Source organism: Salmo trutta, chromosome 15, assembly GCF_901001165.1.
Source record: "Salmo trutta chromosome 15, fSalTru1.1, whole genome shotgun sequence".
NCBI lineage: Eukaryota > Metazoa > Chordata > Actinopteri > Salmoniformes > Salmonidae > Salmo > Salmo trutta.
The window spans coordinates 10440028-10467201 of record NC_042971.1 but is presented as its reverse complement, the minus strand read 5'-3'; the positions used below and the strand labels follow the sequence as shown (position 1 = coordinate 10467201).

General features: G+C 44.2%; 1 protein-coding gene across 5 annotated transcripts in view; it reads right to left on the bottom strand.

Moving 5' to 3' along the window:
* LOC115148454 (glutamate receptor 1) overlaps positions 1-27174 on the bottom strand; it is a 93866-nt gene that overhangs the window by 28540 nt on the left and 38152 nt on the right. For all 5 annotated transcript variants that reach the window (XR_003866678.1, XM_029690355.1, XM_029690356.1 and 2 more), the window contains exons 4-8: positions 11095-11282; positions 4171-4224; positions 1728-1886; positions 1452-1619; positions 793-897 (exon numbers count right to left, since the gene is read on the bottom strand). Coding sequence is in view for 4 of the 5 variants with exons in the window: in XM_029690355.1 (XP_029546215.1) it covers positions 793-897; positions 1452-1619; positions 1728-1886; positions 4171-4224; positions 11095-11282 (674 nt within the window). In the remaining variant the exon portion in view is untranslated. The remainder of the gene's footprint in view (positions 1-792; positions 898-1451; positions 1620-1727; positions 1887-4170; positions 4225-11094; positions 11283-27174) is intronic.

Genomic DNA, 27174 nt, shown 5'->3' with positions numbered 1-27174 from the left:
GTAGTGTTGTGCGGGGATAAGCACATCCCTTAACTCTTACGGTTAATCCCCTAGCTAGTCCTCAAACCATACTCCATGATAACCAACACCTCCTACTGTACGTCTTGGCCAGCCTGTCCTACTCTCAGGTTGTAAGACTGTCTTGGTGATAACATTAAAGAGAAATATACAGTCATCTTAATGCACAAACACCCTGCATACTAAATGATAAGAGGAATTTGCTCCACATATGCAAGATCACTAAGTTCTATAGCTAAGGTGCCACTGGTTGAATTCATGTATTTACTCTGATAAAATGTACATTTTGTCATGTGAAATATAAATGGGTATATTATAAACTCAAAGAACTAGGGTAACTCATTTTCTGATTCATTGTAAAGAAATGATTTGCATATGAATAAAATAATATGAAAATAAAACAACTACGCCATGAAAGCAAATACAGTATGTCACATTTTGACATGACGTGAACATTGGAGACACTCATTATAGACAATGCCAATTTGTTCATTTTACTGTTATGTTTTGTTTGGCTCCAGCTGTTCTTGATCCTGGGCATATTGCTAGTAAATGACCAGTCCATTTTTATTGAAAAACGATTTGTCATTAACATTAAATCAATCATTAAATCAAACATTTAAATCAAATCTGATGGATTTATCCTACTGTGTCTACTGTGCTTAGGTCAAATATCATACAGTATACTGTCTAACTGTACACAACAGATTTCCCCCGAGGATGATAAAGAGGTTGATTGATAATTATAGAGATTATAGAAAAGTCCCGATTCACCTTCAGTGGTCCACTTGGGCTCAGCTCCATTATGCTGACCGTGAAGTTGGTCCGATGGCCTTTCTCGTTAAACTGGACATGCCCAGTCAATCCCTCAATCCGAACCTGCGGGACAAACCAGATATAGACCAGGATTGGTACGAAGAACTGCTAACTCTAGGAGATATGTGCAACCTGGAATCTGAATAACACTCAAGGCTTTTTAAGTACAGTACACAAAGAAATCAACATCTGCTATATTTTCACATAATACTGTATCATAGCTACAAGCAAAAATAACATAACATCATTTTTCTTATCTCAAGAACACAAGATTGCTATCTCAGGATTGTAATATTACCAGCTGGTTGTGTTGACATTGCATGATGTCTAACATAATATACGTCTCCAGGTCACAAGATAACTATCTAAGAATTACATATCGCTCATAGGCTTGCAATTGCAGTTTCTTAAAATGTTGGTGGGCCTGAAACTGAGGGTTTTAACGCAATAGTACTTAATTAAGCTGGTATTGTATTTTATTGCATTGCATTTTATTGTATTGTACAGTATTTCTCATAGTCATACATGATTCATTACCTGTGCGGCTAGCACTGAGTTTAATTCCAAGTCATTGTCATCCAGCTGTGGCTGTGGAGTGAGTGATGCTAACTGCCTACCTGCTGTAGGGCTCTCTGGATGTCGATACCCTGGCCCCAGGGAGCTGGTGGGTTAGCCAGACACTCGCCAGCATTACCTCGCCGGGAAATGTCAATACGCTGCTTCCGAAGGTTCTGAAATGCAGTTGCCATGACGCTCACTCCGTCGTACGTGAGGGCTCCTGTGTACTGAGAGGGCAAATCCAAGGAGGCAACATTAGAGGCTAACATATTTTTGTTGTAACCAAGAAAACTTGAATAGAAAGATCTCTGAACAATGAGAAAGTTCGAGCATACCTTCAGTCTTCCCTTGGGTAGTTTGAGGTCTTTGCTGTCAAAGTCCACCCACTCCTCTATGGCCTTGCTGACATTTTCGTCTGAGTAGTTCATTAGTTGGAAACCGGTGATGTTGGCACCAGTCTTCTGGAACTCAGTGAAGTTCATGTCCAAAAAGCCCTAGGAAAGAAGGAATCAACTTCTTTCAAAACAGAAGCAAACTTGAGCTAAGTAAACAAAACAGAGCCAAAAATGTCCCAGCCGTAATGATGGTGCAGATAATTGTATGACAGTCTTTTCAGAGTGCTGGTATTGAAAGTTTTGATTTCTCAGAGCTGCTATTCAGCTGTTCAACCCCATTTGAGAAGCCAGAGATTAAAAGTCCAGGCAATCATTACAAATCTATGACAAAAAACACTTTTCTACAGTTCGACAAGCAATCTCCGCAGCTGTCTTTTCAACTTCATCTGCCCTCTTTTGCTATATTGATTTACAAATATGACTACAAAGATAGAATAACACATTTGTTTCAAGTCAAACACAGGACGGCACTCTCAGTCTTTGAGCATACGGGTAAGTGTGCATACTAAAACATACAGCAGACACACATCAAGAAAATTGCCTGAGGACTTAAAATTGGAACTTCAAATTGAATTGTTCCTAGTGCTTTCTTTGATTGACGTAGGGATATGGTGGGCAACCAAGTGGGAGAGACTCCCCTCACCGTATTTGCATTTAATTACCTGCATCTCCAGTCTAAGAGCATCAAACTACATTAAACCTCCCATCTGGAGTCATACTGCAGCTTGCCTCAGAAACAGGCTTCAGCAAACATTATTTTAATGCTTTCTTGAATGATAAAAAGTCCCATATTACATATTACATTCTTACCCTGAGGCTATAATTAATCAGAAGAGCGCTGGAAGTATAGGGAATCTTCACAGGTTGATAACTAAGATCAAGTCTTGTTACATAGGCCATGCTTAATCAATAAAAGAGAGGGAGTGTGAATGAGTTTGTGAGTTTATGTTTGTGTGTGTGTGTGCCCCCCTCCAGAAAATAGCTCCCATGGTAATGAACCGCAGGGATCCTATTTACACAGAGTGTTGCATCTTGCTGCCTTTATGATCATCATTATTTTAGAGTTGACAGCTCCCCCGTTTACTGGACCCAATTATAAACTAAGAAATCCTACTTGTACAATTGCAGTTTTGGGGTGTTTCTTTTTCCTATAGCACAATCCAATTATGAATTGAACAATCCTGCCTGTGAAGTCACTGTGTTTTTTTCTCTGTTTCACAGTCCAATTATGAGGTCTACCACAAATGTTTCCAGATCTCTGAGTTGAGCCCTCTGGAGTGCACTTTTAAACCATGCTCTTGACATGCAACCTCAAGCCAAACGTACAGCATCCTCTCCTGAAGAACCACTCTGTATAACACACCTAAAAGTTAACCCAACATACCACTAGAGCAAGATGCTAGCTTGTTGCCTCAAGGGCGACAGTTAACTTCAGATCTCTGTATGAAGCTATGCTAACGTGAGAGGCAACCAAAGAAATACAATAACTTACTACACATTACAGTTCTGTTTCCATGGAAACATATATGCTACAGTACACCTGGATACAGTAAGTGTAAATGCAGAAGCATTCTAACAGAGTCCCCTCTGCCTAATATTTATTGTATCTACTATAAGCTCATAAGGTCCCTGCTGAATTTGATTTACCGTCACAGTGCTTATCATTTTAGCCTACTAACAATAATAAAATGATGGTGGCCGATGAATATAAACATCAAGCAATGAATTGATCCCATTAATAATGGAGGAATAACTTCTGTTTAGTTATGCAAAGAAAACACACACACACACACACACACACAGAGATTCCAATACCAAATATATAAGCACAAGTATAGTGTAAACATGCACGCCCTTACTCTTACACACGCACACACACTTACACACGCACGCACACACATTTTCCTACACATAAAAAGCTCAGAGCCCCGCAATGCCTTGCAGGAGGATCATTCCCTTGCTCAGCGGGTAATCAGCCATCTGTCTACATTGTGTTCTGCATAGACAAGCAGAAGAGCTACAGTCAGTCAGATACAGAGAAGATGAAGAGGCACCAATACACGGAACAACGCCACCATCGATGAATCTAAACAATCAGTTTCTATCAATTCTGCATAAAAGTAAGCTACAGTTGTGCTTCAAAGTTTTTGATCCTTCAGTGCGGGATGGAGTTATTATTTTACTTCTCACTGTGGCATCTGTAGTGTTGTGAACAAAACACACATTCATACAACTTTCACAGTAGTGTTTCCTTACTGGGAGTTTCAGTAATATCTGCGATGACATTTGAAATAGATTGAAAATAAATAATGAAATTGTATTACGCAATGGAGCTTGCATATTGCATTAAAGCTTCCATCGTTTCAGAGACGGCCAGACTTACCAGGTTAGCCAATATGTAGTGATACTTTTTTAGGTTTTTCTTCTGAGCAGCGATCTGGAAAGGATAATAGAAATGAAAATGATGTAATTTGGATCAAGCATTTTGCATCACGTCTAATTAAAATGAGGCTATTTCATTACAGATGTGGATTGAAGCGTCCCATTAATCGTGGTCATCCCAAAATAGGAGCTAATTGGTCCCATATTTTAGGAATTAATTGCTCATCACCCATCTCTGCCTGGATGTCTGAGTAAAATATCAAGGCTCAGTAGAAAATGGGCAGCTGGAACAACTCACCGTGGAGGGCTGGGAAGGATCTGGCATATGTCACTGTGGGAAGCCCAATTAGATCTTTAATGAATACATGTGCACAATCTGCATCAAAATCACTAGCACACCTGTGATTGACAGGCCCGGGACAGCCTCTGGCTGGGGGACACAAAATGAAGCAGCCATCAGGGTTAATTGAGCCTGACCTCTGATTTCCAAATGCTCATCTGAAACCTACATGTTTGTGAACATACTAATTTCACTAGCTCTCTGTTATTCAGACACCACGGCTGCGTTTACACAGGCAGCCCATCTCGTATCTTTTCTACTAATTTGTATTTTCGAATAATTGGCAAAAGATCAGAATCGGGTGACCTGTTGGCAAAGTGGACACAGAGGAACATGTATGAGTACAGGGTCTGTTCTGCTCAATATCTTCATGTTGATGTCATCAAATTCTAACATCAGCATACAGCTTCTGTCCATTGGAAAAAGACAGTACTAAAGAGATCTTACATATTCAAAATAGCTCAAAGGAACTATTCTCTCTCTAAAACAAGATACACTACATTTATAAAAAGTTTTTTTTTTTTTTTTTTTAAATATACTCACTGTGGGGGATGACATTTCCAGTACAGTAAATTACTGTTACCAGGGAACTGTTGTTGTTCCCGGAGAACTGACTGATGTTATGATCTAAATCATACATATCTTTCTCTTCACTACAGACCTCTCTCCACTATCCCCTGTCCAGAGACCGGAAAAGTATAGCACAGAGACACTATCAACATTACAATGTGTTCAAACTGAACCCTTTTAACCGCTTACACTCTGGGGAATTGGACTATATGGATAGAGCTAAAAGGAAGTGTTTCGTACAGAAGAAATATGGAAATGCATAACCATGGTTGCAATTTTAAAAACAGAACAGTTGAGATTATGGGAACATTGGACTAAACGTGAGGACACAACAGTTCACTTGACACAAGATGGAATACAATCATTACTTGATTTTATGTGCATTTGATATTTACTGTACTTTTTGCTGCATTTGTTGATAACTAAATCTGAAAATACACTCAGTAACAATATTCTTGGAAAATTTGGGGTAGGAACTGTCCAAAGTGTGCACAGTTCCTAAGTAATTTCAATGCACTTTTGTGACACAAAGAGTCTTCAACTACAAAGTGCTTTTTGAGCTCTCCTAGCTGTGTCGTTGAGGAACTAGAACAAGCACACTTAGTTTTGTTTGGAACACAGGCCTGCATCCCCGCCTTTACACAATTACTGTTGTTTACACAATCCAAAAACGGCCCATTATAAATCGCAATCTGGGTCAGGGGGAATCATTTGGAAGCGTGTTCTACTGCCAACATGACTAGTTAAATTATAAAATACAATGTTAGTGTTAGGCTTTTCAGAAAAGCGGGTTGTCATTATTGTGCGCATAGAATGGAGTAATTAACGGGTTCAGATGTGCGGTCCATCTCAAATTTTCTTAAAAATACGAACATAGGCATTCTGTTCAGGACAACTCAGGGTTTAACACCATGGCATCTTGTAACTGTACATCAAACAGTGATCATGAACGTTGACACTGTATATTACTTGAGTTTTATGGAAATGTGAAGTGCACTTTGACTCACTGATGTTTGGCTTGTTTGTGACATTAGAGCGGAATTTATAATCCTTAACGTCTCATCTTTCAAAATACATCGAGTCCTCATAATTTACAGCATTTCCCTTACTCAGACAACAAAAAAATTGCAAAAGTTGCCCAATTACCGGGAGGGATGGGATCAACTTCTTGTTCCGTGCACGATGTTCAAGTTCTGAACAGTTGTATAGCAAAACCCATACAAAGTTGCGAAATACATTTCCTGAGCTCTAATGTCATGTATAACGTTACTGCGTTCCAATTTAGGCACTTAGTGTCCAAATCTGCCATTTTCAACCAGTATAAAGGTAGAAGTGTAAAGGGCTACCTGAACCCTTGTCAATACCTTGAGTTGGAAAAGTTAATGTAATGATGACGCCGTGAGTCGAGAAGCAGGTGCACGTAAAACGTTTAATGAAACAAGACAGTAACAGAAGGAATGAACAAAAGGAATGGACCTATAAAGGAGAGGTAATGAGGTCCAGGTGTGAGTCATAACGATGAGTGCCAGGTGCGCGTAATAATTCCCAGGACCAGTGGTTAGTATTCCGGTGACGCACGCCGGAGGGGAGGAGCAGACATGACAGTACCGACCAGGAGGATGACCCCGGGGACGAGGAGCGGGTCAATTCGGGTGGTGAAGGTGGAAATCACAGATGATGTTGGGATCCAGAATGTCCTCCACCGGAACCCAACACCGCTCCTCAGGGCCATACCCCTCCCAGTCCACCAGATACCGGAGCCGACCCCCACGACACTGGGAATCCAGCAGAGATCTGAAAGCATACGCCGGACTGCCCTCGATGTCCAGGGGGGGTGGTGGGGTGTCGTGGGGGACAGCAGCCGCTAGGGGACCAGGAACCACAGGCCTGAGAAGGGAGACATGAAACGAGGGTGAGATACAGTAGTGATTGGGCAGCTATAACCTATATGTCCTCTCGTTGACCCTCCTTGAAAGGCCTTGAAAGGCCCCACAAACCAGGGGGTCAGTTTCTTGCAGGGCAGTTGGAGGTTCCTGGTAGAGAGCCAGACGCGATCCCCAGGGTGGAACACAGGGGTCTCACTGCGGTGGCTGTCTGCCTGTTCTTTTTTTACGATGGACGGTGCGCTGGAGTCTCAGGTGAGCGTCGCTACACACTTCTGCATGCTGGAACCACTCAACCGCAGGAGCCTCGGTCTGGCCCGGAGTCCATGGAGCCAGGGTCAGCTGAAAACCCAGAACATACTGGAAAGGAGTCAACCCAGTGGAGGAGTGTTGCAGCGAATTCTAGGCATACTCTGCCCATGGAAGGAATTGTGCCCACTGCCGGTCCAGACAGTGACTCCTTAGGAACCTCCCCAGCTCCTGGTTCATCCTCTCTACCTGCCTGTTGGACTGAGGCTGATACCCAGAAGTGAGGCTGACCGTTACCCCGAGCTTCTCCATGAAGGCCCGGCATACTCGTGATGTGAATTGGGGGCCACGGTCAGAGACGATGTCCTCCAGAAGACCATAATGACGGAAGACCTGCTGGAAGAGTGCCTCACCAACCTGGAGAGCAGTGGGGAGACCTGACTTCGAAAATCTATCCACCACCAGAGGGGAGATCGGTTACAAAGTCAATGGATAGATGAGACCAGGGTTGCTGAGGCACGGGAAGCAGTAGGAACTTCCCTGCTGGAGAATTCCAGGGAGACTTGATGTGGGCACATACGGAACAGGAGTTGAAATAACAGTGAAATCCTGTGCCAAGGTGGGCCACCAGTACTTCTCAGTGATGGAGTGGATGGTTTGAGAAATACCTGGATGTCCAGCGACGACAGCTGCGTGTGCCCAGGTCAGCAGCCGATCCCTTATCCTTGTAGGAACGTAGGTGTTCCTGGGAGGACAGTTCAGGGGTGCGGGCTCCCTCTCCAAAGCCTGGCGACTCTCCACATATATGTCCCAAACCACAGGAGCTACTATGTCCAAGACCACAGGAGCTACTACTCGGGAGGATAGGATTATAGGCTCACCCAGGACAGGGCCCTCTCCCGAATCATAGAGGTGGGACAAGGAATCGGCCTTGATGTTCTTTGAGCCTGGGTGACAGGTTAGTGTGAAGTTAAACCTGGAGAAGAAAAGGGCCCACCTGGCTTGGCGCGGATTCAGACTCCTCGCTGTCCGTATGTACTCCAGGTTCCAATGGTCGGAGAGAATGATGAATGGTTCCCCTGTCATTGAGACAAAACTGCCCCACGCCTACCTCGGAAGCGTCCACCTCCACCACAAAGGATATCGTGGGAGCTGGATGTTTCAGCACTGGGGTGGAGGTGAAACGTCCCTTGAGAAGACAAAAGGCCTCATCGGCTGCTGGACCTCACACCAACCTACGGGGGCCTCCCTTAAGGAGAGAGCTGAAATTCCTGATGATCGACGATAGAAGTTGGCAAACCCCTAAATCCGTTGTAACCCTTTATTAAGTGTGGTTGGGACTGGCCATGACCTGACTGCATCTAGTTTCTTGTCATCCATCTTCACTCCCTGCTGGCTGATTTGGTAACCCAAGAAGGAGACCGCCCTCTGATGGAATTGACACTTCTCAGCCTTGACGAACAGTTGATGGGCTAGGAGGCGTTCCAGGAATGCTCGAACGTGTGTGATGTGATCCTCCAGATTAACTGAGTAGATGAAGGTGTCATCAATGTATACGATCACCTGGCGTCTGAGCAGGTCCCTGAACACCTCGTTGACGAATGCCTGGAACACTGCATTGGCTAAGCCAAGGGGCATGACCAAGTACTCGTAGTGACCAGACATTGTGCTGAATGCAGTCTTCCACTCATCCCCCTCCCGGATACGGATGAGATTGTAGGCACTCCGCAGGTCCAATTTGGTGAAGAAGCGGGCCCCGCGGAGCTGCTCGATGGCAGACGGCACCAATACTTCATCAAGTCCTCTGTAACCAGTGCAAGGGTGTAATCCTCCACCCTTCTTGGCCACAAAGAAGAACCCAGCTGATGCAAGAGAAGTAGACATGCGGATGAACCACTGTTGGAGCGCCTCCTGAATGTAATCCTCCATGGCCTGGGTCTCAGCCACAGACAGAGGGTAGATGCATCTGCACGGAGGTGTTGCATCAGCAAGCAGGTTGAAGGCACAGTCCCAGGGGCGATGAGAGAGACAGGTGGCCCGGGTCTTGGAGAATACCTCCCTCAGATCCTGGTATACCTCCGGGATGTTGGGCTGAAGGGCAACCAACGGGCTCTCAACCAACGTGGAACCACAGGGAACAGGTCCTCTGACATTCAGGTTACCAGTCTGTGATTCTCATCCTCGCCATGAAATGGTGGGGTTATGGCGTTGAAGCCAAGGTAGGCCAAGGATGATCTTGTGAACTGGTGATGAAGGGGATATTCTCCTGATGATTGGACTCCACAGTGAGGGTAAGTGTTTGAGTGATGTGTGTAATGGTTCCGGATCCTAATGACCAACAATCGAGGTCTTGCACTGGAAAATAGAGGAGAGCGGGTATGAAGTAATATTGAGAGAGGCGGCAAGGGTCTGATCTATAAAATTCCCTGCGGCACCGGAATCCACTAAAACTGTTGACACAGGACATGAGGGACAGTCAACCAACAAGATGGACACCAAAAAGAGCCTAGCAGGAAGTGATGAAGATGGAATATTCACTCCTGGCCCAGGGGATGGCAGATCACGTGACCGTCCCTCTGTTCTAGTAGATACAGGATTCAGACGTGCCGGACACCAATGGAGTCTGTACCCTCCTTTACCACAGTACATACAGAGCCCCAGTTGTATCCGTCTGCAGCACTCCGCCACGGGGAGGTGTGACCCCTACCTCCATGGGTTCAGGCTCTGATTCCGAGTGTTCGCTGAAGGAGGGAGAGAAGCGATGAAAGTGCCGACACTCCCGGACAAAGTTATGAGCTCGTCCAGGGTAAGGTTGTCATCTCGGCAGGCCAATTCCGTCTGGACCTCGTCGTGCAGACCTCTTCTAAATAGTGTGCGAAGCGCTGGAAGGTGAGCGCGAACTCAGCAGCCGCCTGATCTCTCTGCCGTGATTGAAGTAGATGCTCACTTCCCTCTCTACCCTCCGGGGGATGATCAAAGATCCATTTAAACAGAGCCATGAACCCCTCGTGAATTTAGCTCCTCTCCTCGACTGCCGTAGCCCATTCCAATGCCCGCCCTGTCAGCAGAGAAATAACCGTGGCAACCTTACACCTCTCGTGGTATGGGTTTCCATCTGGTGTGTAACATAAAGTGTGCACTGAAGTAAGAAGCCACGTCATTTGGATTGGGTACCGTCATATTTCTCTGGGAGGGATAAATGGGCATCGCTGACCTGAGCAGTTTGCTGAATGGGCTGTTGGGCTGGCTCACTGGGTAGGCTGGTTCTAGAGTATTCTCCACCTCCCGGAAATGTTTGAGATCCTACAAACTGCGAAGGACCTCATCCATGGGCATCCCCAGTTGTGCCAGCTGGTCATGGTGCTGAAGCAGAAGGTAACCCTGTTCGTCGACCGTCTGAGAGATATCCTGCTGCTTCCATTGTTTGAGTTGGTATTCTGTAACAATGACACCGTGAGGCAAGAAGCAGGTAAAACGTTTAATGAACACAACAAACGTGAAACAAGACAGCATGACAGAAGCGAGGTAACATGAACACAGGTGCAATACTAACTGAGGAATGAACAAAAGGGACCTATAAAGGGGAGGTAATGAGGTCCAGGTGTGAGTCATAACGATGAGTGCCAGGTGCGCGTAATGATGAGTGCCAGGTGTGCGCAAGGATGATTCCCAGGACCGGTGGTTAGTATTCCGGTGCCGTCGCACGCCGGAGGGGAGGAGCAGGAGTAGACGTGACACTTAAGAGGAGAAAGGGTTATTTTGTCACTCTAGCTGAGTGGTTCTCTTGTTGGAGTGAACCCATCCCATCATTGAAGTAATGTGTCTAGTTTACATCTATCTCCCTTTTCATTACTGGACAGTCTGTCAATCCAATGTTATTTACCAGGTTGAGGATCATGTTGAGTCTCTCCAGCTCACAGTCCAGGATGATGTTGTACTCCTTCTTATTCTCTAGGTCTTGAACCACCTTCAGGAAGGCCGCCTGATCCATACCACTGTCCAGGTTCACTGATGTCACCTGCCATGTCTTTTCTGCTGCCGTGTCCAGAATCTTCTGGAGTACTGTCAGGCCTAAATGACAAGAAACACCAAAGATAAATACTAATTAGTCTGAGCATATTTGAGTAAGTAAACCAAACTTAGGTATATATACTGCTCAAAAAAATAAAGGGAACACTAAAATAACACATCCTAGATTTGAATTGATGAAATAATCTTATTAAATACTTTTTTCTTTACATAGTTGAATGTGCTGACAACAAAATCACACAAAAATAATCAATGGAAATTCAATTTATCAACCCATGAAGGTCTGGATTTGGAGTCACACTCAAAATTAAAGTGGAAAACCACACTACAGGCTGATCCAACTTTGATGTAATGTCCTTAAAACAAGTCAAAATGAGGCTCAGTAGTGTGTGTGGCCTCCACGTGCCTGTATGACCTCCCTACAACGCCTGGGCATGCTCCTGATGAGGTGGCGGATGGTCTCCTGAGGGATCTCCTCCCAGACCTGGACTAAAGCATCCGCCAACTCCTGGACAGTCTGTGGTGCAACGTGGCGTTGGTGGATGGAGCGAGACATGATGTCCCAGATGTGCTCAATTGGATTCAGGTCTGGGGAACGGGCGGGCCAGTCCATAGCATCAATGCCTTCCTCTTGCAGGAACTGCTGACACACTCCAGCCACATGAGGTCTAGCATTGTCTTGCATTAGGAGGAACCCAGGGCCAACCGCACCAGCATATGGTCTCACAAGGGGTCTGAGGATCTCATCTCGGTACCTAATGGCAGTCAGGCTACCTCTGGCGAGCACATGGAGAGCTGTGCGGCCCCCCAAAGAAATGCCACCCCACACCATGACTGACCCACCGCCAAACCGGTCATGCTGCAGGCAGCAGAACGTTCTCCACGGCGTCCCCAGACTCTGTCATGTCTGTCACATGTGCTCAGTGTGAACCTGCTTCATCTGTGAAGAGCACAGGGTGCCAGTTGCAAATTTGCCAATGTTGGTGTTCTCTGGCAAATGCCAAACGTCCTGCACGGTGTTGGGCTGTAAGCACAACCCCCACCTGTGGACGTCGGGCCCTCATACCACCCTCATGGAGTCTGTTTCTGACCGTTTGAGCAGACACATGCACATTTGTGGCCTGCTGGAGGTCATTTTGCAGGGCTCTGGCAGTGCTCCTCCTGCTCCTCCTTGCACAAAGGCGGAGGTAGCGGTCCTGTTGCTGGGTTGTTGCCCTCCTATGGCCTCCTCCACGTCTCCTGATGTACTGGCCTGTCTCCTGGTAGCGCCTCCATGCTCTGGACACTACGCTGACAGACACAGCAAACCTTCTTGCCACAGCACGCATTGATGTGCCATCCTGGATGAGCTGCACTACCTGAGCCACTGTGTGGGTTGTAGAATCCGTCTCATGCTACCACTAGAGTGAAAGCACCGCCAGCATTCAAAAGTGACCAAAACATCAGCCAGGAAGCATAAGAACTGAGAAGTGGTCTCTGGTCACCACCTGCTGAACCACTCCTTTATTGGGGGTGTCTTGCTAATTGCCTATAATTTCCACCGGTTGTCTATTCCATTTGCACAACAGCATGTGAAATTTATTGTCAATCAGTGTTGCTTCCTAAGTGGACAGTTTGATTTCACAGAAGTGTGATTGACTTGGAGTTACATTGTGTTGTTTAAGTGTTCCCTTTATTTTTTTGAGCAGTGTATATATAATTTCTTTTCATCCTTTGTAGCCACTTAAATTGCATTTACACCTGCTTACTTGACTTCACCTACTGTATGGAGCAAGTCACAACAACCTACAAAACCTATTGAATTGACAGAGTTGATTTTCTCTAATCAGCTTCTATAGTAGAGTGCCTTCATAAAGTATTCACTCCCTTTGACTTTTACAGCCTGAATTTAAAAAGTATTAAATGAAGATTTTGTGTAACTGGCCTACACACAATACCCCATAATGTTAAAGTGGAAATATATTTTTCAAAAATGTATTAAAAATGAAAGTCAATAAGTATTCAACCCATTTGTTATGGCAAGCCTAATTAAGTTCAGGAGTAAAAATGTGCTTAACAAGTCATATAATAAGTTGCATTGGCTCACTCTGTGGACAATAATAGTTTTGAACATTTTTGAATGACTACCTCATCTCTGTACCTCACACATACAATCATCTGTAATGTCCTTCAGTCGAGCAATGAATTTCAAACACAGATTCAACCACGAAGACCAGGGAGGTTTTCCAATGCCTCTCAAAGAAGGGCACCTATTGGTAGATGGGTAAAAAAAGACAATGAATATCCCTTTGAGCATATTAATTACACTTTGGATGGTGTCTCAATACACCCAGTCACTACAAAGATACAGGTGTCCTTCCTAACTCAGTTGCCGCAGAGGAAGGAAACTGCTTAGGGATTTCAATGGTGACTTTAAAACAATTACACAGTTTAATAGCTGTGATAGGAGAAAACTGAGGATGGAACAACATTGTAGTTGCTCCACAATACTAACCTAAATGACAAAGTGAAAAGAAGGAAGCCTGCACAGAACCCAAATATTCCAAAACATGCATCCTATTTGCAATAAGGCATTAAAGTAAAACTGCAAAAAAATATGTCAAATAAATGTACTTTATGTCCTGAATACAACGCATTGTGTTTCGGGCAAATCCAACACATCACTGAGGACCACTCTCCATATTTTCAAGTATGGTGGTGGATGCATCATGTTATGGGTATGCTTGTCATCGGCAATGACAAGGGAGGTTTTTTTTGGACAGAAAGTGAGGCCCGCACCAACCCAGAAGATTGGGTGATCTCGCTCTCCGGGGCCGACTTGAGTAAAGTCTTTAATCAGGTCAATACCCACAAGGCCGCGGGGCCCAATGATATTTCAGGGTGCATTCTCAGAGCATTTTCAGAACAGCTAACCCGTATACTCAAGGTCATTTTCAACCACTCCTTGTCCCAGTCTGTAATCCCTACATGTTTTAAGATGACCACCATCATTCCTGTTCCCAAGAACTCGAAGGCTTCATGCCACAATGAGTACCGGCTTTAGCGCTCATATCTGTAATCATGAAGTGCTTAGGCGAGGCTGGTTATGAGACAGATCAACTAGATCCACTCCAATTTGCATACTGTCCCAACGGAGCCATAGACAACGCAATCTTAATTGCACCCCACACTGTCCTCACCCAACCTAGATAAGACGAATACCTATGTTAAAAATGCTGTTCATTGTTTATAGCTCACTGTTCAACACCATTGTCCCCTCCAAGCTCGTCACCAAGCTTAGGACACTGACGGAGTGAGACTGAACACATCCCTCTGCAAACTGGATCCTGGACTTCCTGATGGGCCGACCCCAGGTGGAGAGGGTAGGCAACATCGCCTTGCTAAGCTGACCCTCAACACAGGGACCCCACGGGGGTGTATGCTTAGTCCCATCCTGTACACCCTGTTCACCCAGCATCACAAGTTTGCTGACGACAAGACATGGTAGGCCAGATCACTGGCGACGATGAGAGCATACAGGGAGGTGGTCAGTGACCTGGCAGTGTGCGGCCGAAAGAACTACAGGAAATTTGGGCATGAGCACGCCCTCATCCACATTGATGGGGCTGCAGTGAAGCGGGCCAAGAGCTTCAAGTTCCTCATGTCGAAATCACTAAGAACTTAAAATGGTCCACACACATGCGCGCAGTCGTGAAGAAGGCGCGTTGAAAAGGTTTGGCATGGGCCGTCAAATCCTAAAAAATGTATACAGTTGCACCATTGAGAGCATCTTAGCTGGCTGCATCACTGCTTGGTATGAAAATAGTACTGCACTCAATTGCATGGCGCTACAGAAGGTGGTGCAGACAGCCCATTACGTCACTGGCGCCGAGCTTCATGCCAACCAGAACCTCTATATCAGGCAGTGTGAAAGGAAAGGAAAATTGTTAACAACTTCAACCACCCAAGCCATAGACTGTTCTCTCTGCTTCCGCACGGCAAGCGGTACCAGTGCATCAAGTCTGACATCAACAGGCTCCCGAACAGGTTATGATCCCCATACCATATGACTGGTAAGTAGGTAACAGCTGAGTTGACATTTTGTATTTTATTCTTATTTTTTTCACTGTCTATTCACATGACCCTACACACTAATCACATTGATACTCCAACACACATACAAACACTCACTCCATAATTTGCTCTCACACACATAACATGCACATGCATGTATAGTGACTCTACACACATCCACTCACATACAATCATCATATACTCTGCTGCCACTGTTTCATATATCCTGATGCCTAGACACCTTAGCCAAATACATTTAAACTAAATTTTTCACAATTCCTGACATTTAATCCTAGTAAAAATGTCATGTCTAAGGTCAGTTAGGATCACCACTTCATGTTAAGAATGTGAAATGTCAGAATAACAGTAGAGAATGATTTATTTCAGCTTTTATTTCTTTCATCACATTCCCAGTGGGTCAGAACTTTACATACACTCAATTAGTATTTGGTAGCATTGCCTTTAAATTGTTTAACTTGGGTCAAACGTTACAGGTAGCCTTCCACAAGCTTCCCACAACGAGTTGGGTGAATTTTGGCACATTCCTCCTGACAGAGCTGGTGTAACTGAGTCAGGTTTGTAGGCTTCCTTACTCGCACACACTTTTTCAGTTCTGCCCACAAATTTTCTATGGGATTGAGGTCAGGGCTTTGTGATGGCCACTCCAATACCTTGACTTTGTTGTCCTTAAGCCATTTTGCAACAACTTTGGAAGTATGCTATTTTGTGAAGTGCACCAGTCCCTCCTGCAGCAAAGCACCCCCACAACATGATGTTGCCACCCCCATGCTTCACAGTTGGGATGGTGTTCTTTGGCTTGCAAGCCTCCCCCTTCTTCCTCCAAACATAACGATGGTCATTACGGCCAAACAGTTCTATTTTTGTTTCATCAGACCGGAGGACATTTCTCCAAAAGTACAATCTTTGTCCCCATGTGCAGTTGCAAATGGTAGTCTGGCTTTTTTAATGGCAGTTTTGGAGCAGTGGCTTCTTCCTTGCTGAGCGGCCTTTCAGGTTATGTCGATATAGGACTCGCTTTACTGTGGATATAGATACTTTTGCACCTGTTTCCTCCAGCATCTTCACAAGGTCTTTTGCTGTTGTTCTGGGATTGATTTGAACTTTTCGCACCACAGTACGTTAATCTCTAGGAGACAGAATGTGTCTCCTTCCTGAGCGGTATGACGGTTGCATGGTCCCATGGTGTTTATACTTGCGTACTATTGTTTGTACAGATGAACGTGGTACCTTCAGGCGTTTGGAAATTGCTCCCAAGGATGAACCAGACTTGTGGAGTTCTACCATTTTTTTTGGATTTTCCCATGATGTCAAGCAAAGAGGCACTGAGTTTGAAGGTAGGCCTTGAAATACATCCACAGGTACACCTCCAATTGACTCAAATGATGTCAATATATCTATCAGAAGCTTCTAAAGCCATGACATCATTTTCTGGAATTTTCAAAGCTGTTTAAAGGCACAGTCAACTTAGTGTAGGTAAACTTCTGACCCACTGGAATTGTGATACAGTGAATTTATTAAGTGAAATAATCAGTCTGTAAACAATTGTTGGAAAAATTACTTGTATCATGTACAAAGTAGATGTCCTAACCGACTTGCCAAAACTATAGTTTGTTTACAAGAAATTTGTGGAGTGGTTGAAAAACGAGTTTTAATGACTCCAACCTAAGTCTATGTAAACTTCCGACTTTAACTGTATACTACCACCGTTCAAAAGTTTGGGATCACTTAGAAATGTCCTTGTTTTTGAAAGAAAAGCACATTAAAATAACATCAAGTTGATCAAAAATACAGTGTAAACATTGTTAATGTTGTAAATGACTATTGTAGCTGGAAACTGCTTTTTATAAATTAATATCTACATAGGCGTACAGTCTAAAGAAGGCCAGTTTTATTGCTTCTTTAATCAGGACAACAGTTTTCTGCTGTGCTAACATAATTACAAAAGTGTTTTATAATGATCAATTAGCCTTATAAAATGATAAACTTGGGTTAGCTAACACAACATGCCATTGGAACACAGGAGTGATGGTTGCTGATAATGGGCCTCCGTATGGCTATGTAGATATTCCATTAAAAGTCAGACGTTTCCAGCTACAATTGTCATTTACAACATTAACAGTGTAGACAATGTATTTGTTATCAATTTGATGTATTTTAATGGACTTTTTTTTGTTGCTTTTCTTTCAAAAACAAGGACATTTCTAAGTGACCCCAAACTTTTGAACGGTTGTATGTATGTATGTATGTATGTATGTATGTATGTATGTATGTATGTATGCATGTCGATCCAGTATCCCTTCACATTGTAAATATGGTACTGGTACTGACCCTGTATATAGTTTGCTTGCTTACTTTATCATGTTCTTATTCTTATTTCTCGTATGTTTTGGTTTTAACTTGTTATTTTTAGTTTTACATTGTTATTGTTACTTCATTGTTGGGTTTAGAGCTTGCAAGAAAGGCATTTCTCTGTGCATGTGATATCAAAACTTGAAACTAGAGCTAAGCACAGGCAAAATCCTACAGGATAACCTGGTTCAGTCTGCTTTCCAACAAACGCTGGGAGCCAAATTCACCTTTTAGCAGGACAATAGCCCATAACACAAGGCCAAATGTACACTGCAGCTGCTTACCAAGATGTCATTGAATGTTCCTGAATGGCCTAGTTACAGTTTTGACTTGAATCGGCTTGAAAATCTATGGCAAGACTTGGCTGTCGAGCACTTGACAGAGCTTGAAGAATTTTGTACAATCCCGGTGTGCAAAGCTCTTACAGACTTACCCGGTAAGACTTGCAGCTGTAATCACTGCCAAATGTGTTTCTAACATGTTTCATTTTCAATTCATTTGCTGGCGCCGACAGAGATGGCCGCCTTGCTTCGCGTTCCTAGGAAACTATGCAGTATTTCGTTTTTTATGTGTTATTTCTTACATTGTTACCCCAGGTAATCTTAGGTTTTATTACATACAGTCGGGAGGAACTATTGGATATAAGAGCAACGTCAACTCACCAACATTATGACCAGGAATACGACTTTCCCGAAGCGGATCCTCTGTTTTGCCCACCACCCAGGACTATGGATCGGATCCCAGCCAGTGACCCAAAACAACGACGCCGTAGAAGGGGCAGACGGAGTGGTCTTCTGGTCAGGCTCCATAGACGGGCACATCGCGCACCGCTCTCGAGCATACTACTCGCCAATGTCCAGTCTCTTGACAACAAGGTAGACGAAATCCGTGCAAGGGTAGCCTTCCAGAGAGACATCAGACACTGTAACGTTCTTCGTTTCACGGAAACATGACTCACTCGAAACACGCTATCGGAGTCGGTACAGCCAGCTGGTTTCTTCACACATCGTGCCGACAGAAACAAGCATCTTTCTGGTAAGAAGAAGGGCGGGGGTGTATGCCTTATGATTAACGAGACGTGGTGTCATCATAACAACATACAGGAACTCAAGTCCTTCTGTTCACCTGACTTAGAATTCCTCACAATCAAATGCCGACCGCATTATCTACCTAGAGAATTCTCTTCGATTATAATCACAGCCGCATATATCCCCCCAAGCAGACACACCGATGGCCCTGAACGAACTTCATTTGACTCTATGTAAACTGGAAACCACATACCCTGAGGCTGCATTAATTGTAGCTGGGGATTTTAACAAGGCTAATCTGAAAACATGGCTCCCTAAATTCTATCAGCATATTGATTGCGCTACCAGGGCTGGCAAAACTCTAGATCTTTGCTCTTTTAAGTTCCACGACGCATATAAGGCCCTCCCCTGCCCTCCTTTTGGAAAATCTGACCACGACTCCATTTTGTTGCTTCAAGTCTATAGACAGAAACTAAAATTAGAAGCTCCCGCGCTCAGGTCTCTTCAACGCTGGTCCGACCAATCGGATTCCACGCTTCAAGATTGCTTCAATCATGTGGACTGGGATATGTTCCGCATTGCGGTGAACAACAACATTGACGAATACGTCGGTGAGCGGGTTTATTAGCAAGTGCATCGGCGATGTCGTACCCACAGCGTCTATTAAAACATTCCCAAACCAGAAACCGTGGATTGATGGCAACATTCACTCAAAACTGAAAGCGCGAACCACTGCTTTTAATCAGGGCAAGGTCACCGGAAACATGACCGAATACAAACAGTGTAGCTATTCCCTCCGCAAGGCAATCAAACAAGTTAAGCGTCAGTATAGAGACAAAGTAGAGTCGCAATTCAACGGCTCAGACACGAGAGGTATGTGACAGGGTCTACAGTCAATCACGGACTATAAAAGGAAAACCAGCCCCGTCGCGGACCAGGATGTCTTGCTCCCAGACAGACTAAACAACTTTGTTCGCTTTGAGGACAATACAGTGCCACTGACACGGTCCCCTACCAAAAACTGCGGGCTCTCCTTCACTGCAGCCGATGTGAGCAAAACATTTAAATGTGTCAACCCTCGCAAGGCTGCATGCCCAGACGGCATCCCTAGCCGCGTCCTCAGAGCATGCGCAGACCAGCTGGCTGGTGTGTTTACGGACATATTCAATCAATCCTTATCCCAGTCTGCTGTCCCCACATGCTTCAAGAGGGCCACCATTGTTCCTGTTCCCAAGAAAGCTAAGGTAACTGAGCTAAATGACTACCGCCCCGTAGCACTCACTTCCGGCATCATGAAATGTGTTTTGAGAGACTAGTCAAGGACCATATCACCTCCACCCTACCTAACACCCTAGACCCACTCCAATTTGCTTACCGCCCCAATAGGTCCACAGATGACGCAATCACACTGCACACTGCCCTAACCCATCTGGAAAAGAGGAATACCTATGTGAGAATGCTGTTCATCGACTACAGCTCAGCATTTAACACCATAGTACCCTCCAAACTCGTTATCAAGCTCGAGACCCTGGGTCTCGACCCCGCCCTGTGCAACTGGGTCCTGGACTTCCTGACGGGCCACCCCCAGGTGGTGAGGGTAGGTAACAACATCTCCACCCCGCTGATCCTCAACACTGGGGCCCCACAAGGGTGCGTTCTCAGCCCTCTCCTGTACTCCCTGTTCACCCACGACTGCGTGACCATGCACGCCTCCAACTCAATCATCAAGTTTGCAGACGACACTACAGTGGTAGGCTTGATTACCAACAACGATGAGACGGCCTACAGGGAGGAGGTGAGGGCCCTCGGAGTGTGGTGTCAGGAAAATAACCTCACACTCAAGGTCAACAAAACAAAGGAGATGATCGTGGACTTCAGGAAACAGCAGAGGGAGCACCCCACTATCCACATCGATGGGACAGTAGTGGAGAGGGTAGAAAGTTTTAAGTTCCTCGGCGTACACATCATGGACAAACTGAAATGGTCCAACCACACAGACAGCGTGGTGAAGAAGGCGCAGCAACCTCAGGAGGTTGAAGAAATTCGGCTTGTCAACTAAAACACTAGCAAACTTTTACAGATGCACAATCGAGAGCATCCTGACGGGCTGTATCACCACCTGGTACGGCAACTGCTCCGCCCATAACCATAAGGCTCTCCAGAGGGTAGGGAGGTCTGCACAACACATCACCGGGTGCAAACTACCTGCCCTCCAGGACACCTACACCACCCGATGTCACAGGAAGGCCAAAAAGATCATCAAGGACAACAACCACCCAAGCCACTGCCTGTTCACTCCGCTATCATCCAGAAGGCGAGGTCAGTACAGGTGCATCAAAGCTGGGACCGAGAGACTGAAAAACAGCTTCTATCTCAAGGCCATCAGACTGTTAAACAGCCATCACTAACATTGAGTGGCTGCTGCCAACATACTGACTCAACTCCAGCCACTTTAATAATGGAAAAATTGATGTAATAAATGTATCACTAGCCACTTTAAACAATGCCACTTCATATAATGTTTACATACCCTACATTACTCATCTCATATGTATATACTGTACTCTATACCATCTACTGCATCTTGCCATCTTGACGTAATGTATCACTAGCCACTTTAAACAATGCCACTATTATATGTTTACATACCCTACATTACTCATCTCATATGTATATACTGTACTCTATACCATCCACTGCATCTTGCCTATGCCGTTCTATACCATCACTCATTCATATCTTTTTTTTATGTACATATTCTTATTCATTCCTTTACACTTGTGTGTATAAGGTAATTGTTGTGAAATTGTTAGGTTAGATTACTCGTTGGATATTACTGCATTGTCGGAACTAGAAGCACAAGCATTTCAATACACTCGCATTAACATCTGCTAACCATGTGTATGTGACAAATACATTTTGATTTGAAAATGTTTCACTTTATGGGGTATTGTGTGTGTATGTGTGTGTGTAGATGGGTGAGAAAAAACAAACAATTTAATCAATTTGGAATTCAGGCTGTAACAAAATGTGTAAGTCAAGGGGTGTAAATACTTTCTGAAGACACTGTACATACTATGTGTACTCTTGCCTTTAAAGCCACCTTGGTAAATAAACGGGTATTAAAAATTCATAATGCTTTTTGATCAGGAGTGGTTTGTTTAGCACAGTGCCACTGCATAGAGAGAACAGAGGATATCACCGAGATAAACAGCATACTGCGTGCGAGGCAGAGCTGCCCAGGTTGTTTTCACACCAGTCACCTGAAATCACTGTCACCACACCTAAAATTGACAGCCAAGCTGAGGCACCATGCTGCTGTCTGCATGCCTATTTATTCTCCTCAGCCAAATTAAATGTGCTGCTTCGTATCTGCTTTCCCAAAGGCCCAAAGTTTAAAAATGGACAAATTTAGCATTTCAAATGGCTTCCACCCCATTCAATACTGGAAATGGAAAGGCTGAGTATTTTGAAATGAGGAAGACAAGAAGGAAGTATGTTTGAAGACAGTTAATCTGAAGACATTATGCAGTTGGGGGTGATCACAGTAAAAAGGGCCTATGAAGTGGAGAGAACTACTTCAGTGGCCCCCCTCTCCCCGTCCTTCCCCCATTCACGTCTCTTCTCTCCTTGAGGAACATGACTTGGAACTTAGATGGGTGACGTGCGACTGCAGCTGAACCATCTGAATTAATGCCATTCCTTCCCTGTATAAATGGCTTTCCTTCCCTGTATCAATAACACCGGCTCATCAATATTCCCCCCATATAAATTCCCTCCGATTTAAGTTCACCCGTATGTTTAATGATGTGGTGGAGGAAGTGAGGCTTGGGTTTTCTTTCTAGTGTACCCTTCTGTTTATGTAAATCCGTTTTGAAGCAGAAGTATTAGCATGAAAATAAGGATCTTCTGTTCTGAGACAGTGTTTCTGACATATCGTACACTCCCCTACACATTTAATGTATTTGGACAGTGAAGCTAAAATGTTTAATTTCGCTCTATATTCCGTCATTTTTTGGGATAAAATGTGTCATATGAGGTGACAGTGCAGAATGTCACCTTTTATTTTAGGTTATTTTCATACATATTTTTTTACCACTTAGAAATGAAAGCATTTTATGTACAGTTGAAGTCGGAAGTTTACATGCACTGAGGTTGGAGTCATTAAAACTCGTTTATCAACCACTCCACAAATTTCTTGTTAACAAACTATAGATTTGGAAAGTCAGTTAGGACATCTACTTTGTGCATGATACAAGTAATTTTTCCAACAATTGTTTACAGACTGATTATTTCACTTATAATTCACAGTATCACAATTCCAGTGGGTCAGAAGTTTACATATACTAAGTTGACTGTGCCTTTAAACAGCTTGGAAAAATCCAGAAAATGCTGTCATGGATTTAGAAGCTTCTGATAGGCTAATTGATATAATTTGAGTCATTTGGAGGTGTACCTGTGGATTTATTACAAGGCCTACCTTCAAACTCAGTGCCTCTTTGCTTGACATCATGGGAAAATCAAAAGAAATCAGCCAAGACCTCAGGAAAAAAATTGTAGATCTCCACAAGTCGGGATCATCCTTGGGAGCAATTTCCAAACGCCTGAAGGTACCACGTTCATCTGTACAAACAATAGTACGCAAGTATAAACACCATGGGACCACGCAGCCGTCATACAGCTCAGGAAGGAGACGTGTTCTGTATCCTAGAGATGAACATACTGTGGTGCGAAAAGTGCAAATCAATCCCAGAACAACAGCAAAGGACCTTGTGAAGATGCTGGAGGATACAGGTACAAAAGTATCTATATCCACAGTAAAACAAGTCCTATATCGACAAAACCTGAAAGGCCACTCAGCAAGGAAGAAGCCACTGTTCCACAACTGCCATAAAAAAGCCAGACTACGGTTTGCAACTGCACATGGGGACAAAGATCGTACCTTTTGGGGAAATGTCCTCTGGTCTAATGAAACAAAAAAATAACTGTTTGGCCATAATGCCCATCGTTATGTTTGGAGGAAAAAGGGGGAGGCTTACAAGCTGAAGAACACCATCCCAACCGTGAAACACGGGGGTGGCAGCATCATGTTGTGGGGGTGCTTTGCTGCAGGAGGGACAGGTGCACCTTACAAAATAGATGGCATCATGAGGAAGGACAATTATGTGGATATATTGAAGCAACATCGAGCAGTGGCCATACCAGGCAGTGATGCAACCCGTCAGGATGCTCTCGATGGTGAAACTGTAGAATCTTTCTTGAGGATCTGAGGACCCATGCCAAATCTTTGCAGTCTCCTGAAGGCGAATAGGTTTGTTATGCCCTTTTCAGAACTGTCTTGGAGTGCTTGGACCATGTTACTTTGTTGGTGATGTGGACGCCAAGGAACTTGAAGCTCTCAACTTGATCCACTACAGCCCCATCAATGAGAATTGGGGGCGTGCTCGGTCCTCTTTTTCCTGTTGTCCACAATCATCTCCTTTGTCTTGATCACGTTGAGGGAGAAGTTGTTGTCCTTGCACCACACGGTCAGGTCTCTGACCTCCTCCCTATAGGCTGTATTGACGCTTTGCCTGTTTGATGGTTCGTCAGAGGGCATAGCGGGATTTCTTATAAGCTTCTGGGTTAGAGTCCCGCTCCTTGAAAGCGGCAGCTCTACCCTGAACTCAGTGCGGATGTTGCCTGTAATCCATGGCTTCTGGTTGGGGTATGTACGTACAGTCACTGCGGGGACGACGTCCTCGATTTACTTATTGATAAAGCCAGTGACTGTAGTGTACTCAATGCCATCGGAAGAATCCCAGAACATATTCCAGTCTGTGCTAGCAAAACAGTCCTGGAGTTTAACATCTGCTTCATCTGACCACTTTTTTTATAGGCCGAGTCACTGGTGTTTCCTGCTTTAATTTTTGCTTGTAAGCAGCAATCAGGAGGATAGAATTATGGTCGGGGGATCTGGGCCTGGTTGGGTGTCTGTAGTATATCCCTCTCGTCCAACTCATTGAAGAACTCCTCGTCCAATTTGAGGTGTTCTGAAGTCCAGAAGCTCTTTTCGGTCATAAGAGACGGTAGCAGAAACATTATGTAGAAAACAAGTTACGAACAACGGGGCAAAAAAAATGTGCATGGTTGGTTAAGAGCCAATAAGATGGCAGCAATCCCCTCTGGCGCCATCTTGATAGCCTACGCTGCTATCATGCCAAACAAGGAGGACAGAATCACACGTACGCAGTTGAAATACATTTTAAACCAACAAACAAAATGTCTACAGGAAGCTGTTAAAACTGCAGGAAAATAGCTTCACAAGCTTTATCCAAATACTGGCAGACTCAATAAAAAAAAGAATGGCCGATCTGACCAGAGAGGTCCAGGACCTGAAAAAACTGTCTGCATTTCTCTTAAGGAGAGCTTGATGAGTTGAAAAAGGACTGCAGCAACATGAGAACTGTGAGTCCTCGAGAAAAAACATCAACGCTGTCTGTAAATCGATGTTAATAATGATAGAGAGCAGGAGTACCTAGAAGGACAATTAAGGCAAAATAACTTTGTTGAGGATGGAATCCCAGAGTCTCCACATGATACCTGGATGGAGTACGAGGAGAAAGTGAGAAAAATCATTGATAAACTGGAGATGGATGACCATCCGGTTCTTAGTCACCTCCCTGACCAAGGCCCTTCTCCCCCGATTGCTCAGTTTGGCCGGGCGGCCAGCTCTCTGAAGAGTCTTGGTGATTCCAAACTTCTTCCATTTAAGAAAGATGGAGGCCACTGTTTCCCTGTGGCTCAGTTGGTAGAGCATGGTGTTTGCAACGCCAGCATGGTGTGTGCAACGCCAGGGTTGTTGGTTCGATTCCCACGGGGGCCAGTACAAAAATACATAAAATGTATGCATTCACTACATTTACATTTTACTTATTTAGCAGATGCTCTTATCCAGAGCGACTGCATACATTTCTTTTTTTTTTTTGTCTTCTGGTCCCCCGTTGGAATCGAACCCACAACCCTAGCATTGCAAACACCATGCTCTACCAACTGAGCCACACGGGCACTACTGTAAGTTGCTCTGGATAGGAGCGTCTGCTAAATGACTAAACTGTAACTGTGTTCTTGGGGAACTTCAATGCTGCAGAAATGTTTTGTTACCCTTCCCAAGATCTGTGCTTCGACACAATCCTGTCTCGGAGCTCAATGGACAATTCCTTCAACCTCATGGCTTGGTTTTTGCTCTGACATGCACTGTCAAGTGTGGGATCTTATATAGACAGGTGTGTGCCTTTCCAAATCATGTCCAATCAATTGAATTTACCACAGGTGGACTCCAGTCAAGTTGTAGAAACATCTCAAGGATGATCAATGGAAACAGGATTCACCTGAGCTCAATTTCGTGTCTAATAGCAAAGGATCTGAATACTTATGTGAATAAAGTATTTCTGTTTTTTATTTGTCCCATCGCTGCTACTCTCGTACGGACTCGGGAGAGGGTAAGGTCAAGAGCCATACGTCCTCCAAAACATGACACTGCCAAGCCGCACTGCTTCTTGACACACTTCTCGCTTAACCCGGAAGCCAGCCGCACCAATATGTCAGAGGAAACACCGTACAACTGGCGATCGAAGTCATTGTGCATGTGCCCGTCCCGCATGTATTTTTACATTATTTTTAATACTTTTGCAAAAATGTGAGAAAAAAAAGGTTTTCACTTTGTTGCTATGGGGTATTGTGTGTACATTTTAGAATAAGGCTGTAACGTAACAAAATGTGGAAAAAAGAGAAGGGGTCTGAATACTTTCTGAATGCACTATAAGCTGGAAGTAGAAGCCTAAGTATTGTTGTCCATTACTTCAATTAGGGGATGGTGGTAGGGTTAGGGGAAAAACAATAAAGATGGAAAATATATTTAAAAATCTATATATTTATGGAGGATTGGAAGTCATGCAGACAATTGAAAAAAAAGTCAGCTAAATTCTCACTTCAAAGAGGCCCCCATTCTACCTTTACCTCAGGTCCAGAGTGACTATCTTCAAATAACATTTTTGATCAAAACAGACAGTCTCCTACAAAGTACTACTGCTAGGCAATCTTGTTAAGGCAACAATTAACAATACAGCTAAAACAAAAGTATCAGATGCAATTTAAACACACCACCTTCAGCTCTGACCTGAAAATGACCCACCTGATAAATTACTTTATATTTCATCAGGTAAGTAGGCTACTAAGCATTTTCATACGCTATAGTATAGAGGCAATTCCAGGCATTGTTAAAAAGGCAAGCCGCCACCTTTAGGATTTGGTGGAGGATCACATTCAACTTTTAGGTGCCGTCACCGCCACCTACTGTACTAGTGTGTGACCTACCTACATTAAATTCTTCATACGGTAATACAAAATTATTAGCCCTCTCAACAACAAAAAAACACCACCCATTCCACTATTTAACCCTATCTAATCCTCCTCCAGACCAACGGTCTGAGAGGACAGAACAC